General features: G+C 41.8%; 1 protein-coding gene across 7 annotated transcripts in view; it reads left to right on the top strand.

Annotated features, from left to right (window-relative positions):
• Positions 1–17,054, top strand: part of obscnb (obscurin, cytoskeletal calmodulin and titin-interacting RhoGEF b) — a 129,745-nt gene that overhangs the window by 42,811 nt on the left and 69,880 nt on the right. For 6 of the 7 annotated variants that reach the window (XM_035428902.1, XM_035428900.1, XM_035428899.1 and 3 more), the window contains exons 29-40: positions 162–428; positions 907–1,173; positions 1,637–1,906; positions 2,305–2,574; positions 3,386–3,652; positions 4,785–5,057; positions 6,658–6,921; positions 8,765–9,031; positions 9,661–9,927; positions 10,271–10,537; positions 10,882–11,148; positions 11,510–11,776. In XM_035428902.1, the coding sequence (XP_035284793.1) occupies positions 162–428; positions 907–1,173; positions 1,637–1,906; positions 2,305–2,574; positions 3,386–3,652; positions 4,785–5,057; positions 6,658–6,921; positions 8,765–9,031; positions 9,661–9,927; positions 10,271–10,537; positions 10,882–11,148; positions 11,510–11,776 (3,213 nt within the window). The remainder of the gene's footprint in view (positions 1–161; positions 429–906; positions 1,174–1,636; positions 1,907–2,304; positions 2,575–3,385; positions 3,653–4,784; positions 5,058–6,657; positions 6,922–8,764; positions 9,032–9,660; positions 9,928–10,270; positions 10,538–10,881; positions 11,149–11,509; positions 11,777–17,054) is intronic. The other variant, XM_035428903.1, reaches the window with a different exon arrangement.

Below are 17,054 nucleotides of genomic sequence, written 5' to 3'. Positions count from 1 at the left end.
AACAGGAGAGCTCTACCATAACAAAGACATTATAATATTTAATATTTATAAGATATTATAATAAGGCATTTTTTGAATAGAAATTCTCAGGAAATTAAATGGTATATCTTTTCTGTGATCTGTGATTTTGAAATTCTTTCTGCCCTCTAATTGTGCTCCAGTCCGGGATGTGAAGTTCACCAAGCACCTGCAGGACTTGGAGGTGGAGGAGGACGGTGACGCCACCCTCACCTGTGATGTCAACTATGCCGACGAGGAGGTGCAGTGGCTGCTGAACGGAACGCCACTGTGCACCAACGAAGTCAACGAAATCCAACACATGGGCAAGACCCACACTCTCACCCTCAAAAACCTGGCTCCCCAGGATGGAGGGACCATCACCGTCACCGTTCGGGAAATCAGTGAATCCGCTACCCTCAAGGTCAAAGGTGAGGACAGAACTGTTGAACTGAACTGAGCTGTTAATCTTTACACCGAAGCAACGACCCGGGTATAACCAATGTTTGCTTTTGGTGTGAAAGGGTCAACCCATGTTATCCGACCGGGGGCTGCAACCCTGCTCACAACCTGGGATTTCCTGAATCCCAAATTTCCTGAATCGGTGCTCCGAGTCTTATAATCGTCCTCATGCAGAAACAATGTCCTGAAACTTTTATATAAATGATGGAAACCATATTCATGTAAATGTATATTAGAACCAAACTTCCCAAATTTACAACAAAATCAATCTAAGACTTGAATGTGGACTTTGGTTGGTGCTTGATTGGAATAGATGAGCTATTCATGGGTTCATTCTTCTGAATTGCGATTGAATCATTTTTAAATCGGATATCGGCTCCTGTGCTTTATGGGTCTTTGAACTTGGGGGTATAAGTAAATGTGGGAACCCTGTCTTTCTCTCTTCAGAGAAGCTGGCTGTGTTTCTCAAATCCCTGGATGATGTGGTAGGAGAGGAGAAGGGGACAGTCACCTTGAAGTGTGAGGCCTCCAAGCCCCGAGTCTCTCCTGTCTGGAAGAAGGATGGTGTGATCCTGGCTGCCAGTGACAAGTATGAGCTGCTGCACTCTGGGAAGTCTCTGGGACTGACCATTCATGACCTTACCCAGGACGACACAGGAGAGTACACTTGCGATCTTGGCACCGATCTGGCCAAGTCCAAAGTCACCGTACAAGGTGTGTTGACCATGTCCAGACACCATTTTGTGCCTGTGGTGAAGTGCAAATTATGGGAGTCTGTTTTCTGAAATGTGTGTTGACCTCGCAAATGATATGTTCATCCACCAGCAGTGGTTTGAATCAAACCACTATGAATACTGCTGTAGGACATTACATCAGCCATAATGTAGAAATGTCCATGTGGACACACTCTGTGGACTTTATATTTGGGGTGTGATTCCATTCATTTAATCTGGTTGACAAGTAATATTGAGGCAACCAACAATATGGGAGTACACACTGCCCTTAATGAAGGATGCCACTAAATACACTAAGACTACTGTACATAGAAATGCCATAATTACTGAATTCCCTGTTAAGCCTTTTAGCTTTATCAGTGGGAAGTTATATGAAGTTTTATTGTTAGTTATATTGGTTGGTTGTTAGTTGTTTAGCATTTTAATGTGTTCCCTGACTGCAGACCTGACCATTGGCATCACCAAGCGTCTGAAAATGGCAGAAGTGAGGGAGGGTGAGTCCTGCAGCTTTGAGTGCATCCTATCCCGCGAGAGCACAGAGGAGTGCTCCTGGACCGTGAACGGTCAGCCTGTGGTCAATGGTGGCCGCTTCCAGGTCACCAGCAAGGGCCGCAAATACACACTGAACATCCAGGACGTGTCTGCCAGTGACGCTGGGGAGGTGGTCTTCACCATCAAGAACCTGACCTCCAAGACCACGCTATCTGTCAAAGGTGAGCTGCCTACTTGCCCTACAGAGATTTTGAGGTCTTTCTGAGGTAAATTGACACTGTCATTGACACTGACAACATAAAATTCAATCTACCAAACAAAATGATATTAGGGCAAGCCCACACAAAGTCTTTTATCCCATAAAAAAAAAAAAATTACTTCATGCACTGCTTTATGAAGGATGACATGACGTGATACATTATTTTGCTTTCCTCAAGAGTGACATGATGTGAAATTGATCATGTCAAAAAGATAAGAATTCCTGCCAAATACTGTGATAGTGAAGGCATTATACCATGCCAATTGGGATTGGTACAAGGAAGGCGATCAAGGGGGACACTGAAATGTGATTGGTTCACAGAAGGCTGTTAAAGTGATGACTGACATATGATTGGTGCAGGGAAGGCCGTCAAAGTGAGCAGGGAGCTTCAGGACATGCGCGTAGCCCCAGGAGAGGATGCCGAGTTCAGCTGCGAGGTCACTAAGCCCGGGGCCCCCATCAAGTGGTCCAAAGATGGGAAGGCCATCAGGAGGAGCAATAAGTACGAGATCAGCCAGGACGGGTGCCTCGCCAAGTTGCTCATCCACAGCACTACCACCAGGGACTCCGGCGAGTACTGCTGTGAGGTGGACGATGCAGCCACCACTAGGGCCAAACTGGAAGTCAAAGGCAAGCGAAACTCCCTAAACACGCTCTTCACCCTGAACGCATCCCACAAAGAAATGTCTCGAAAGTTTCATTCTTTACTCGCTCCTTAATTAATTACTTTATTTACTTTATTAAATCAATTGCATGCATTTATCACTCACCTGCTCTGACTGGTATCCACAATTAATTATGCTGCACAGTAAGTGTGAAATTCAACACTGCATATTTGTTCCTAAGTCATATTCTTCAACATGTGATGGGGAATATACTTTTGATGAACAGCATCAATTTATGTCCTCAATATATATATGTATTTTCCCACTTCCTTTATGTCTGAGGTAAAGGTACAGTAAGACTGTACTTTAAGCTCAGTAGCCCCCCATTCTCTCTAATCTATAGTTAGACTTCACTTAAATGCTTAATTTCCCTCCCTTTCTCTACAGTTCTTTAATCTATCATAAGCCTGCTTAAATTCTGCAGTCCCCCCCCCTCCCCCTGCAGTTATGTAGTCTCCAGTATAACTGTACTTAAGTGCTACAGTTCCCTCCCCCTCTCTCTACAGTTTTCGGGTCTCCAGTAAGACTGTACTTAAATGCTGCAGTCCCCCCCCCTCCTCCTGCAGCTCTCTAGTCTCCAGTAAAACTGTACTTAAGTGCTGCATTCCCCCCCCCCCCCCCCCCACCTCTATAGTTCTCTGGTCTGTAGGACTGTAAGTAAATGCTGCAGTTCCTCCCCCCACATTCCTGCTGTTCTCCAATCCCCAGTAAGCCTGCACTTGCAGCACTGCAGGTCTCTCCCTCCCTCTACAGTTCTCCGGTATCTTTGCTTGCAGAGCTGGACCAGCACTTCACCAAGCAGCTGCAGGATGCCGAGGCGGAGGAGAAAGGCACGGTAACGTTGGAGTGCGAGACGGCCTGCCCCGCCGCCAGGGTCACCTGGCTGAAGGGAATGGCAGAGCTGCGAGCGAGCGAGAGGTACGAGATGAAGAAGCAGGGCACCCTCCTCTCCCTCACCATCAAGGGGCTAGAGAAGAGCGACAGTGATGCTTACTGCTGCGACGTGGGGACCGCCCAGAGCAGGGCCAGGCTGACAGTGCAAGGTAAGACCCCGGTGTGGGAGGAGACGGGGCTGAGCAGTGAACCACCCACGGTGCTGAATATGCAAATGAAGAATTGTGGGTAGGAAGCCTTTTGTGGTCTTTTAGGGAAGTATTGTATTTTAAGTGCTGTATTTTAAGTTGAGTTGCTAACTTGACAAATGTAGCAGTATGTTGAGGGCTTGGTGCTTAATGGTTGTACTCTTGACTACTTAGGAAGCTGACCAGGGTGCAAAACAATTGCATTATGAGAGTAAAGCAGATATAAAACATTTATTTATTGCCTCACATTCGTAATGAAATGACTGTTCCTTTTTTCGTCCATATTATGGTTGCATTAACATTGCAATATAAAAGTTGTTGAATTTACAGAAATGTATAGGAGAACAGAGGATGTCCATCTGTGACTGTACTGTAGCTCTCTCTGCACTGCATGTTTTGGAGCGGCCATATTTCCCATATTATTCAATTTGTGCAAAAACTGACACTACTGTAATTTATCATTCTTGCTGGAAGCTGTGAGGATATCCTGTGGCCACTAGTAAGATTTATTTGGCCATTTCCGTTTTGTGTCTTGTGTCCGTGTGTTGTTGTCTTGTTTTGGTACACTTTCTGTTGTATGTTGGCAACTTTAAATGTTATTGCATTCTTATTTTCTTGCCTTTTAATAACTTCTTATTGGTTATCTCTGTCAAACTGTTGTCTTGTTGTAGTGCTATACGTTTAGTGCTCTTGCTGTCTGCATCCTGTTCCCACTGTTGGTCTAAAGCACTGATTCTTAAACTTTTTAGTATTGGGACCTAAATTAGAAATACTTTCTAGTATCAGGACCCAAGTGATAAGTTTAGTGCCTTTCAGAGACCTGTCAAATACACATACAGTACTAGCATAGATTAGTGGACTACAGACATGTCCGGGAACCCACCACATACACTCCCGTGACCCATTTTGGTTCCTGACCCATAGTTTAAGAAACACTGATCTAAAGTATTGTTCATCCCGGTGTAATTCCATAGAACCACAGACTGGTGCTATTCTTCCTTCCCTTGACTCACGCTGAAACCAGTCCAGAGCACCAGTGGCACTGACCTGTATGTGATGGCACATTTATCAATGTCTCTGTGTTGCACCCTAGGTCAGAAAGTGCAGATAGTGGAGGAGCCAGAGGATGTAGAGTGTTTAGAGGGGGAGTCGGCCACCTTTAAGTGCCGCATCAGCCCCAGCGAGTACGTTGGCGTGCAGTGGCACCTTGACAAAACGCCCCTGCACACCAATGAGCTCAATGACATCCAGACCCTGCCCGGTGGCTACCACTCCCTCACCGTCAAGAAGCTCACACTCAAGGATTCGGGCACCGTCTCTGTGGAGGCTGGGGACAAGCGGGCATGCGCTTCCCTGTTAGTCAAAGGTAAACCCCTCCTACTCCAGCTCTGCCACCTCTCCCGGAGTGTCACATTCTCCCCTCCTTTTCCAAACACCTTCTGTAATGTGAATCATGTCTGTGAGGACTACCATCGCTTCCCACCATTTTCTCATTTGTTCTTCTACTACGGGCTGAGCTCTGTCCTGTGTACATCAGATACAAGTGGAAGGGGGTACCTCAATGGGAATGTACTGTCAGTAAAGTGAGGATTTGTTTTAAAATATCTTTACTTTCTGAATCCAGCAGTTTTAACAGTTAACAGCCTTGTTTAATGTTCCGCACTCTGAATATCGATCAACAGTTCATCAACAGTTAAAGTTTCTCACTTATCCACCATACAAAATATATTTGTTTGATTTAATTTGGTCATTATTATCAAAGATACATTATATGACCATAAATTATCTGGACACCCCTTGGGATCAATGTTTGGGATCAATTGGAAAGCTAACTGTGAGCCAGGCCTAACAGCCCATCAGTGATGCTCCTCTGGCTGAATGGCAGCAAATCCCTGTAACAATGCTCCAACATCTAGTATAAAGCCTTCCCAGAAGAGCGGAGGTTGTTATAGCAGCAAACTCCATATTAATGCTCATAATTTTGGATGAAATGTTGGATGTCAGGTGTCCACATACCTTTGGCCATGTAGTGTATCACTTATGAATTAAATCTCAGAATTAGTTGATACCTTTGTCAAAATGTACAAGTCACAACCAGGTTAAAATTAAGCAATGTAGTAAGTTACACAAGTATTCAACATTTCATCTTGAAGGTTCAACTACCTTCACAAACAATGAATGTTTCAGACATGGACAAGTTACAACCACAAAAGGAATTAATGGTAATGGTAAAAGTAATTCCAGGAAAACAAAACCAGAAGTCCAAAAACCAGAAGGCAGCAGAATGTTACAAAAAGCAAGGGATGAAAATGTACAAATGCCAGATGAGCTGTAAGATAAAGCGGACCTGGCCTGGCTTTAAATAGTGTTGGACTCATTTTAGACTGTCAGCATGACTGTGCAAAATGAAATAATGATGAGCCTTATGCGCTAATGGCCTGTTCTCATTAATTTGTTTTGTTCATAAATGTACACTGGTAGGAGTTGGCAGGTGGATTATTCTGCTAAAGCTATGGTTTTAGCCCCATGGACCGCACTATGCCCGTGCCAATGCTACTGTTGTGACTGTGGATGAACAGTCACAACAGTAGCATAACTGATGAGGGACTGGACAGCTCAGTTGCTGGACTGCTGAGTAATGAGCAGTCCTTGGCTCGTCTTCACTCCCAAATTGAGGGAGACATTGTGGGAATGAAACAGGCTTATAAATAAGATTCAGCATTGCAAAATGGAAGAAAGAAAAGAGAGGGTTGATAAAAACTACAGGCAGCCGCAATAATGTTTATACTGGTTATTGATTTGAATAGTTTTGAAACGTGCTGATGTGTGATTTTTAATATACTGTAATAATGGAGGACTGAAGGCACTAGAGCACCTCCTGCTATGTCTAAACTGTGGGTCAAACAAACCCAGCTGAGCACAGATCTTGCTATATCATGCATGTGTCGGCCTTCTGTAATTTTCAGAAAGGCCCATCTCTATTACCAAAGAGCTGAAGGACTGCGAGGCTAAAGAAGGAGAAGACTTGGTCCTGTCGTGCCACATTTCCAAGAGCTGCGACGTCCAGTGGTACAAGGATGGAATCTTAATACAGGACACCTCCAAGCACCTGACCAGTCGGTTGGACACAGAGGCTGTACTGACCATCTGTGGGGTGGGCGAGAGTGATGCAGGCATGTACAGGTGCGAGGCCGGAGGGGCCAGAACCGAGGCCCGGGTCACAGTGAAGGGTAAGGACAGAGCCACCCCAGAAACCACACAGCACTGGAACCCTCACATTGCTTATTTAACCCTGATTATGAATAGCTCTGACCCTGTGACCCTTCCTCTCATGCATCAATCAACTGCCATCTTTGCTTCACCCAGAGATGGGCAAAGATACATCAAAATGTATCTTGTTACAAAATACAAAATACCCCTCAACTAAGATAAAATACATGTATTTTGTATTTTCAAAATACAGGAAAATACATTTGTAACATTGGGTATTCTGAATTTGGCAGAAAAAAATGGCAGAACATTCAGATTTTTATGATGTACAGAAGGCTCTGGTGAGAGTTTGAACCATACAGGAAGGAAGAACAGGAAGTAGAATGCCACTGTATATGCATATGCCTGTACTGTGTATGTATATATTTTACCCAGGCATAAACACACTTGCACACATATATACGCATGCACATGAGATGCCAGAGATTTCACTTTACTGTTCAAACTTTCTTCTTGGACTTGACATGAAGAAATCACTAGAAATAACAAGAAGCTGTGTTCAAATACTTGGATTAAATGCTTCAACAGAGCTTTTTTACCAACTGTCTGCTTCATTTTATAATTAATCTTCTGTCATTTAGCAATCAAACATGCACAGTATAAAACCTGTGGGTAAAAAGGATACGCACAAATCACCAGTGGTGGTAAACAAAAACGGTACTCAAGAAAAAGTATTGTTACATTATAATTATATTGACTCAAGTTGAAGTAAAAGTATTCATAAAAATAACTGAGTAAGAGTAAAAAAGTATCTTGTAAAAAACCACTCAAGTAGTGAGTAACTTCAGTAGATGCAATTTATTACATCAATGTAGTGAGTGTGTCTAAGTGTATTGTTCTTCATTTTAAGATGTATTTACATGATTTTTTTTATGAATCATGGAGAAAGTATTTTGAGTATTTTGAAAATACAAAATTACTCCACTTTAAAGTATCTTGTTACAAATTACATTTGAAATTTTTCAGCCCTGTCAAATACAAATTACAAAATACTCAAAAGTAATTAAAATACGTATTTCAAATATAAGTATGAAATACTGCCCATCTCTGGCTTCACCCCTGGGGTTCTTGTAACATTCTCACTAAACCTTCTCTATTCATGGAGTAGTAGTTTGTTGTAGAGGGTGTTTGCTTGATTGATATGTAGGTGGTAGTCAGCTGTTTTACTATTTATGTACCAGGTATATTGCTATTGGTTTTGGTTCACTGCATACAGCTAAAGTGTGCCTCAGGTAGTTATATGTTTTATACCTATAACTGGTATTATAATAAGATTTATGGATATCTCAGTGGTTTAAATTATCTTTTATGCAAAAGCCTGACTATCGAGTAGTGTTTGTGTTGACACTACATATGATATCTTGAAAAGTCTGCTTTTCAGCCATACTGAAGTCTCACTTCAGTCTTATTTTGAAAGTAGGGTCATTTACCCCTTCAATTGGATGTTGTATGTGCATATGCATTCATTATTCATGGAGTTACTCTGGCTACAGCTTTCAGAAAGTGGTAAGGAGATCATTAGTTACAAACAAGAACAATACATTGACTGCATGTTAACATTCACCAGCATGCTCAACTTCGGCTTCTCTCAAGGTTTACATTCTGTTACTTTCCTTTTTATATTTAAGCAAAAGAAATTCTGTGTTTCATACTCACAAATGTTCCACATCTTCCATGCATCACCGAAGAGGCTTTGTGTGATCTAACTGAACTTTTAACATCACCCATTCTAATCATTATGTCATCTCACACACTTGAAAGTGTTGAATGTATTTGTCTTGAACCCAAAACTGTCAATTGTAGCTCTCCCAGCTGAGTTTGTACAAAAACTGAAGAACCAGGAGACCAAAGAGGGAGGAAGTATTACCCTGTGCTGTGAGTTCTCCAAACCAGGAGCAAAAGCACAGTGGAAGAAGGGAACGGATGTATTGACATCTGGAGATAGGTACAAGATCAAGCAAAGTGATACAACCTTCGAGCTGAATATCAGCAATATGAAGCCAGAAGACTCTGGAGACTACAGCTGTGAATGTGCAGGCCAAAGGACTATGGCCAGCATCAAAGTCCATGGTAGGATACCACCATTGAACCACCAGAAACTCCTGTCCTCTTTTATATATATTTTTAAATACTTCTGTTTCCTCTAATACCTGTGGATTTCAGTCAATTGTATGAGGGAATTAGAATGAGGAGTACGGTATTTCTTTGAGGTACATCTAGACATATAGACTATATAATGTAAATCTATTTCCCCACTACTCATCATTAATTTTGATTTCATAATTTATTTATATAGCACCTTTCAGAACAAAGTTACAAAGTGCTTCATAACACAGAATAAGCATAATACAGAACAGGAAAGATGGAAACAAGGATTAAGAAATAATAAAAATGAATAAAATCAGAATGAACAGTTTAAAGCACATAAGTTGAAAATAAATTATTTAGAATACCTCAGTGCCTTATTTTTTAGCACCCTGCAGAATTTTTTTCCTTTCTGTAATTCTTTGGCTCCACGAATCTGCAGCAGGAATATTTTTTTCTTCTCTACACAGCATTTATTTTCTATAATTTGTAGGGTTTCTATCTATAGATGTTTTGTTATACATTTTCATTCTTACCATCTACTTCAGAAAGTTGTGAGTTATATTCCAGTTGTTGTTTAATCTGGTTTTCAAAATCAACCAATGGTTTCCCAGCGGTTCCTGTCACCTTCAAGAAAGAGCTGAAGAACCAGGAGTGTGAGGAGGGTAGCAGTGTAACCCTGCTCTGTGAGCTCTCTAAACCTGGAGCCCAGGTGGAGTGGAGGAAGGGAAGAGAGGTACTGAAGACTGGAGACAAATATAAGATGAAGCAGAAGGACTGTTCTGTTGAGCTGAAGATCTGCCAGCTGAAACCTGAAGACTCTGGAGACTACAGCTGTACCTGTGGAGACCACAGGACTACAGCCACTGTCAGTGTCAAGGGTACGAACAGTTTGGTTTCATCGCTTTCATGTCTATCTCCAGAAGAATCCACATCACTCTGGTTTAGGAATCCATCACTGTAAATTGGTTAAATTAGCTTTATTATTTAGCTTTTTGCAAGGATGGTCAATAATTTCATTGTCTGGATTGTTTGGCTTTTTGTATTGATATTCTAATGAATAAGTTGGCAGGTTTCTTTTTCCCCTGTGCCATTTTGCTTATCTTGCTTGGTGAACCGTGGATTTTCTTGTGTATTTTCGCTCATGGCTGCTATCAGACTGGTCTATCTGCAGACGTGTAGCCTGTTATGTTTAGTGATTTACCCATGCATGTGGTTCCTCAGCACTGCCTATCACATTCACTCGAGAGCTGAAGAACCAGGAGTGTGAGGAGGGTAGCAGTGTAACCCTGCTCTGTGAGCTCTCTAAACCTGGAGCCCCAGTGGAGTGGAGGAAGGGAAGCGAGGCATTGAAATCTGGAGACAAATATAAGATGAAGCAGAAGGACTCTTCTGTTGAGCTGAAGATCTGCCAGCTGAAACCTGAAGACTCTGGAGACTACAGCTGTACCTGTGGAGACCACAGGACTACAGCCACTGTCAATGTCAAGGGTACGAACAGTTTGGTTTCATCGCTTTCATGTGCATCTCCAGAAGAATCCCCATCACTCTGGTTTGGGAATCCATCACAGTAAATTGGTTAAATTAGCTTAATTATTTTGCTTTTTGCAAGGATGGTCAGTCATTTCATCATCTAAATTGTTTGGCATTTTGATTTGATATTGTAATGATTGATCTGGCAGGTTTCCTTTTCCCATGTGTCATTTTGCTCATCTTGCTTAGCGAACCCTGGATTTTCTTGTATATTTTCGCTCATGGCTGCTATCAGCATGGTGGTATGTACAGACGTGTAGCCTGTTATGTTTAGTGATTTACCCATGCATGTGGTTCCTCAGCACTGCCCATCACATTCACTCGAGAGCTGAAGAACCAGGAGTGTGAGGAGGGTAGCAGTGTAACCCTGCTGTGTGAGCTCTCTAAACCTGGAGCCTCAGTGGAGTGGAGGAAGGGAAGAGAGGTACTGAAGTCTGGAGACAAATATAAGATTAAGCAGAAGGACTCTTCTGTAGAGCTGAAGATCTGCCAGCTGAAACCTGAAGACTCTGGAGACTACAGCTGTACCTGTGGAGATCACAGGACTACAGCTACTGTCAGTGTCAAGGGTACGAACAGTCTGCTTTCTTCTCTGCCATCTGCATCAGTTCCGCAGATTCCACAGATGTTGTCCCGTCACTTTGGTTTAGTAACCCATCTCAGTAAATCAGTTAAATTCCCTTCAGTATTTTGCTTGTACATCAGTGTTGTCACTTTCACCCTGTTGATTGTTGAAAATTTACATTGATATTTTAGTAAATTAGGTTACTCGTTTCCTTTTTACATGTGCTATTTTGCCTACACCATCATGTAATTAGTGGTCTCTAGATATTGCTGTACATTGCACCTCATAGCTGCTAATAGCATGGTGTATCTGCGGACATGTAGCCTGTTATGTTTAGTGATTTACCCATGCATGTGGTTCCTCAGCACTGCCCATCTCATTCACTCGAGAGCTGAAGAACCAGGAGTGTGAGGAGGGTAGCAGTGTAACCCTGCTGTGTGAGCTCTCTAAACCTGGAGCCTCAGTGGAGTGGAGGAAGGGAAGAGAGGTACTGAAGACTGGAGACAAATATAAGATGAAGCATAAGGACTCTTCTGTAGAGCTGAAGATCTGCCAGCTGAAACCTGAAGACTCTGGAGACTACAGCTGTACCTGTGGAGACCACAGGACTACAGCGAGCGTCAGTGTCAAGGGTAAGAGGAGATGGCCTGTGGGTTTTTTCCATTCGCAAAAACAGGGTGCATTTAGGCTGGATTTGTTGTTTTACAATCATTGGGGAAAACTATATTTTAGTGTACTGTGGCAGTACTTCAGAGCAAAAGAAGAAAGTCTGCAACAGTAAATACCTTCAGTGTTTGTCAATCTTTGTTATTCGTGTGTATGTTTTGTCTGTTTTGTCTGTTTTTAGCTACCGGCTGCTCCCTCTGTTTAATGCTTAAACATAAAACCTGATGTCAAACTTGATAAATCTCTTCTGCCATGGTTACTGTGATGCTTTATTGGCTGTGCTATATGCAGACGTCCTGTTCATTGTCAGTCCTGCAGAGTATTTACAATGATGCACTGTTTTTGTACTTCTGACAATCATTGCCTTTGCGCAGCCTGGTTTCTATACTGCCATAACACCCTGCACAGTCTGCTCTTTCAGTAGTTTTCAGTAGTCAGTGCACTACAACTAAGGTGTGTTTTCTGAGAACCTTTAAATGTGACTTTCGAAGACATGTGCCTCTTACTGTCTACTCACCTTAATGGTGGAATGTTTGGAGCTGATTTCATCGTCTTTGGTCTCTTGTTTGAGGAAAAAGAAGACATTTTTGGACTTTTTTGATGAGCTTTATATCTCCCATTTCTTTTGTCTTCCAATTTGGGTTGCTCATTCATATTAGTTGTTCTGCTCTAGCACTGCAATATTTTCCCTCAGCTTTGGAGAGCGGAGACTACCATGCATGTCCTTCGGACAGCTATCTATAGTTGTCACTTGTTCAGTTTATTTGCTCGGATGTTCAGTTTCTTGTGATCTGGAGTCCCCTGTTCAACCTGCGAAATTTACACAAGTACTGAAGAACCAGAAGTGTGAAGATGGCAGCATTACCCTTCACCGTGAAGCCCCACTGGAAGGAAACATAAAATAAAGCAGAAATGTTCTTGTCTGTTCAGCTGAATATCCTCAATCTGATCAGAGAACATCTAACATCTAACTTGTCTTGTTCTCATCAGCTTAATGCTTTTGTTTGTCTGCAGTGTCTCAGACAATTGCAGTATTTCATTTCATTTAGTATTTTCTAACTATTAACAAACAAAGGCATAAGGGCACTGCCAAGTGCAGGGGTTAAAGGGCTGTCTGTTTGCATTTAAGGTTGGCTGTTTGAAATGGTAAATGGCAATGAGACTTTGTGACTTACATTTACTCTCGCATGTAACAGCATTTAAATTTAAATTCTAAATTCTTAAATTCAGAATATTCTCATTTTTGGCCTTGTTATCGGCAAAGGCTTTATTGAATTTCCAGCTTGGTTGTTTTCAGACTACCAGTGTTATGACCCTTGCTATGTGCTCTATTCTCTATGCGTTCCGTAATACTTCAGCAAAGGATGATTGGCTGCGAGGCTACTTAATGGAATAATTTTTAAAAATTTTGATCTTTACAATGAGGGAAATGTATCCACTCGGTGAGCATTGGATGTGAATAAAGACACATTGGTCTGTAGTTGTTATGTATTTAATTGTCATAGCATCACATTGCAGGCGCTGAAATGGAGTGGTGGGTAACAGACTGAAAAGCTACTGTACATAGTAATGTACACTATTCAGATCACCCAGTCAGTTTAATCTGTGCAACATGCATCTTATACTCTATGAGTTTTCTGGGTCCTTTGTGTTGCATAGAAATAGTCTTACTACTGAATTGACATTTTGCATTGATTTTGGAAACTGTACATAGAGAACCAATGAGGAATACATTGATGCTTGTGGGATAGGGCTATATCTGTTTGTTTAAGCAACCAGCATGCACTCTTCAGTGGTCAAGGGCCAATGTGATATTATAGTGATGTGAGATGTTTTGCACTTTTCTTGATTCATGTACTTTGACTTAACAGCTATCATTCCATTGTCATATTTGCATTAGCAATGGATTCAGCATTGTGTTGTAGGTCTTTCACTCCAATTGAAGTAAGCCATAAATATCCAGGTTCACTCTTCATGTTTTGTGCTGTGTTGCTGGGGTTTGTTTATGGTACCTTAAGAAGGTTAATGTTTAGATTCAAGATGTCAAGCTAGCTCTAAATGCTAGTCTCTAGATCATAGCCACTGGTACACCAGCTTTTGAGTCACTTCTGAGTCAGGAGATGAAGGACCAGATGATGGTATTAAAGTATGAACAACCTGCAGTGTTTATTGCCCAAAACCTGTCTTTGCTTGAACTGTACAGTATGTTAATGCCTGAGACAGCAGGCACCTAAAAGTTCTGTTAAATAAATGTAACCAGATTCTCGTGGACAGAACCTCAAGACTTAGTTGGACTATAATCATAATTCTTTTGATTGTATTGGCTCTGATATTTGTCTGACACCTACACTGTCCAACACAGGGGAATTGTTATCATAGTTCGGGGGTTGTTATAGTTCTGAGTCTTTGAGTGTCATATTGTTTGTTTCTGTAGGGTTAATTACAATGGATTTAGTCTTTTTTCTGTACTTGCTGGAGGCCCTGGAAATTTCTACTGTGTGTTTTCCTGTAAAGTGACCACCGGTCAATCCGTCTGTAATACTGATGACAGTAAGGCACAGACATTTCACTTAAACATATTGATCCTTGCTGTAGATGCTATAACCCTGTTGGTTTAGACAAAGGGTGCACAACTCCAGTCCAGGAGGGCCAGTGTGCATGCTGGTTGCTGGTGTGTTCCAGCACTCAAGTGCATATTTTAAGTCACTGATTTTTCTAAAGCGTCCACACACCTGATTTCCAAGGTCTAAACTGTCTGCAGATTGAAAGAGACCACAAAGCCTGCAGATGCTGTGGCCCTTTGAGTTGTGTACCCATTGTTTAGGCATCAGAATCCTTTCTGTCTTTGTAGTTGCGGTGTTGGTTTAGCTGTCAGGATCCTTGCTCTCTCTACCATGACTGTGTAGCACGATGGTGATGTCTGAGCTGAGTGGTGTTCATGTTTTTGTTTCACCATGGACATTTGGTTGTAATTCCAGAGGTCCCAATTCAGTCAGTCACTTCCAAACCAGAACTGAAGGAGAAGGATGGCGCAGAGGGTGAAGATACCCATGGTAGGACAGTGTGTACAAACAAATTTGTCCTCTGTACACTACTTGCATTGTAGGTCCACTGTACAATGGACCTAATCATTAGACTGCAAGTGCTGTCATTATTATGAGTTTGTATTTGATCGACTGCGTGTTTTGTTGTTTGATTTTTTTATTGTGCATTGTGCTAGAATGGTTTTATTCTATTCCTGGTTCATGCACTTTGACTTGCTGCAGTGCTGTTGGACAATTTGTGGCTATCGATCCACTGTCAAATATGACAGGCCAGAATTTTTTTGGCTGTATTACCATTTGCAATGGCTTGGCATGAGTTCTCTCTGGGGAATGATGGTGAGAGTCTTGCACTTCAATGAATAGAGCAAAAGCCATGGATGTGAGAGTATGGTCATATTGTTTTGTTGTGCTGTGTGGTTTAGCTGCCGTTGTCTTATTAAGTTCAATGTTTAAATTGAAGATGTGAAGCTAGTTCTAAATGTTGCACTTTTTATTATAGTCACTGAGACAGCAGCTGTTCCAGTCACTTCTGAACAAGGGGTCCAGAGTCTGCTATCCAAAGATGATGGAAAGGTCGATGGTATGAGAGCGTGAATAATCCACATTGTTTACTGCCCAAAACCTAGCTGTATCTGCACTGGTGCTAAAAAGTACTGTTATTGATGTTATCTTACTGTTATGGTTGCTGTATGGTTGTTATAATGCTATGGTTGCTTCTTTTATGTTGTTTACAATCATTTGCGGCCTTGTTACATTACATTACATTACATTATAGGCATTTAGCAGACGCTCTTATCCAGAGCGACGTACAACAAGTGCATAGGTTTCATGATGTAGAGGCGCAAAAGAAACACTAGAGTGAAGTAAGGATCGTAGTGCCAGAAGTGACCACATCGATCAGGACTCCAACCCTGTAGAGTAAGCTTGTTCAGCAAGCAAGAATCCTACCAAGTACAAACTAGCACTGGAATCACACCTAATCATACAAAAACAATCCTGCCAGATACACTAACATAATCAAATTATCCTAGCTAGGTACAGTGAGCTGAACTATAGGCTAGGGAGGGGTGGGGAGAGGTGCAGCCTGAAGAGATGAGTCTTCAGTCTGCGTTTGAAAGTGGTGAGATTCTCTGCTGAACTTGTTGAACTTGTTTGAGCTCCTGAAAATCAGTGTTGTGTTTTGTCCGTTCACAATTTTTCTCAAATGTGGGTAACGCCAGTGGCAACTGCTAAGCTGAAAATTGATGGGGTGGAAAAAATTCCCCTTAAACTGATTATTGGTCTCAATGTATGCATTTTCAGATATTTTTCTTGATTAACCATACAGCGATTAGCATACTCAGTACCATCAGATATAGCCAGTTCTCCTGAATTAGAAGAGTAAAAAAATTGTTTTATTTGCATCACAAAATTGTGCACATTTCGTCAACATTAGGCCATTTTAAATTGTGGATACATGTAGGCTTACTCTAATTTTTCTAAACTGAATTTATCTTTTAATTGCCTGGACATGATGTTAAGAAAGAAGCTGTATGTTTGCCTGCCAGTTAATTATTGTGATCGGTGACACACTTGTTAATCAAGAAAAGTTAACAAAAACAGGTTGAGACCCGTGATCAGTTTAAAGGGAAGTTTTCTGTTTTCTGTATATTTTCAGCTCCCCAGCCTCCACAGGTCACCACACAGTCTGTTTTCACAGAACATTAATGCCAGTGTGGCACAGATGTTTGGTTTGGGGAACTTTTCTGTCTTTGCAGTGACTGTGTTGGCTGTGCAATGTCTTTGCTGTTGACGCTGTGACTGTTGGTTTTGGCTGTAGGTTCCTTGCTGTCCTTAGATTTACTGTGTTGCATGAGGGCGTCACAATGCAAGCTGGACCATGTTAATTATTTCTGTTTCCATGTGGTTGTTTGCCGTAATTCCAGAGGTACCAGTTACTTCCACACAAGAACTGGAGCAGAAGGATACTACAGATGGTGGAGATGCCCATGGTAGGAGAGTGTGTGAAATACAATTTGTCATCTGTTCCTCCACACTTGCCTGTTGCTGATAATAATTGCCTGCTGCAAAGTGGGCATAGTACAGCAATGGCTGTGGTATGAGTTATCTTCGGAGAGGGATCATGTGTGTCCTGAAATTCAGTTCCACATAGTTATTGCGTAGTGTTTCTTGATTTAGTTGAAGGTGACTAAAGAAGGTC

Source organism: Anguilla anguilla, chromosome 8, assembly GCF_013347855.1.
Source record: "Anguilla anguilla isolate fAngAng1 chromosome 8, fAngAng1.pri, whole genome shotgun sequence".
Lineage (NCBI taxonomy): Eukaryota > Metazoa > Chordata > Actinopteri > Anguilliformes > Anguillidae > Anguilla > Anguilla anguilla.
The sequence above is the reverse complement of the archived record's forward strand: the minus strand, read 5'-3'. Positions and strand labels throughout refer to the sequence as shown.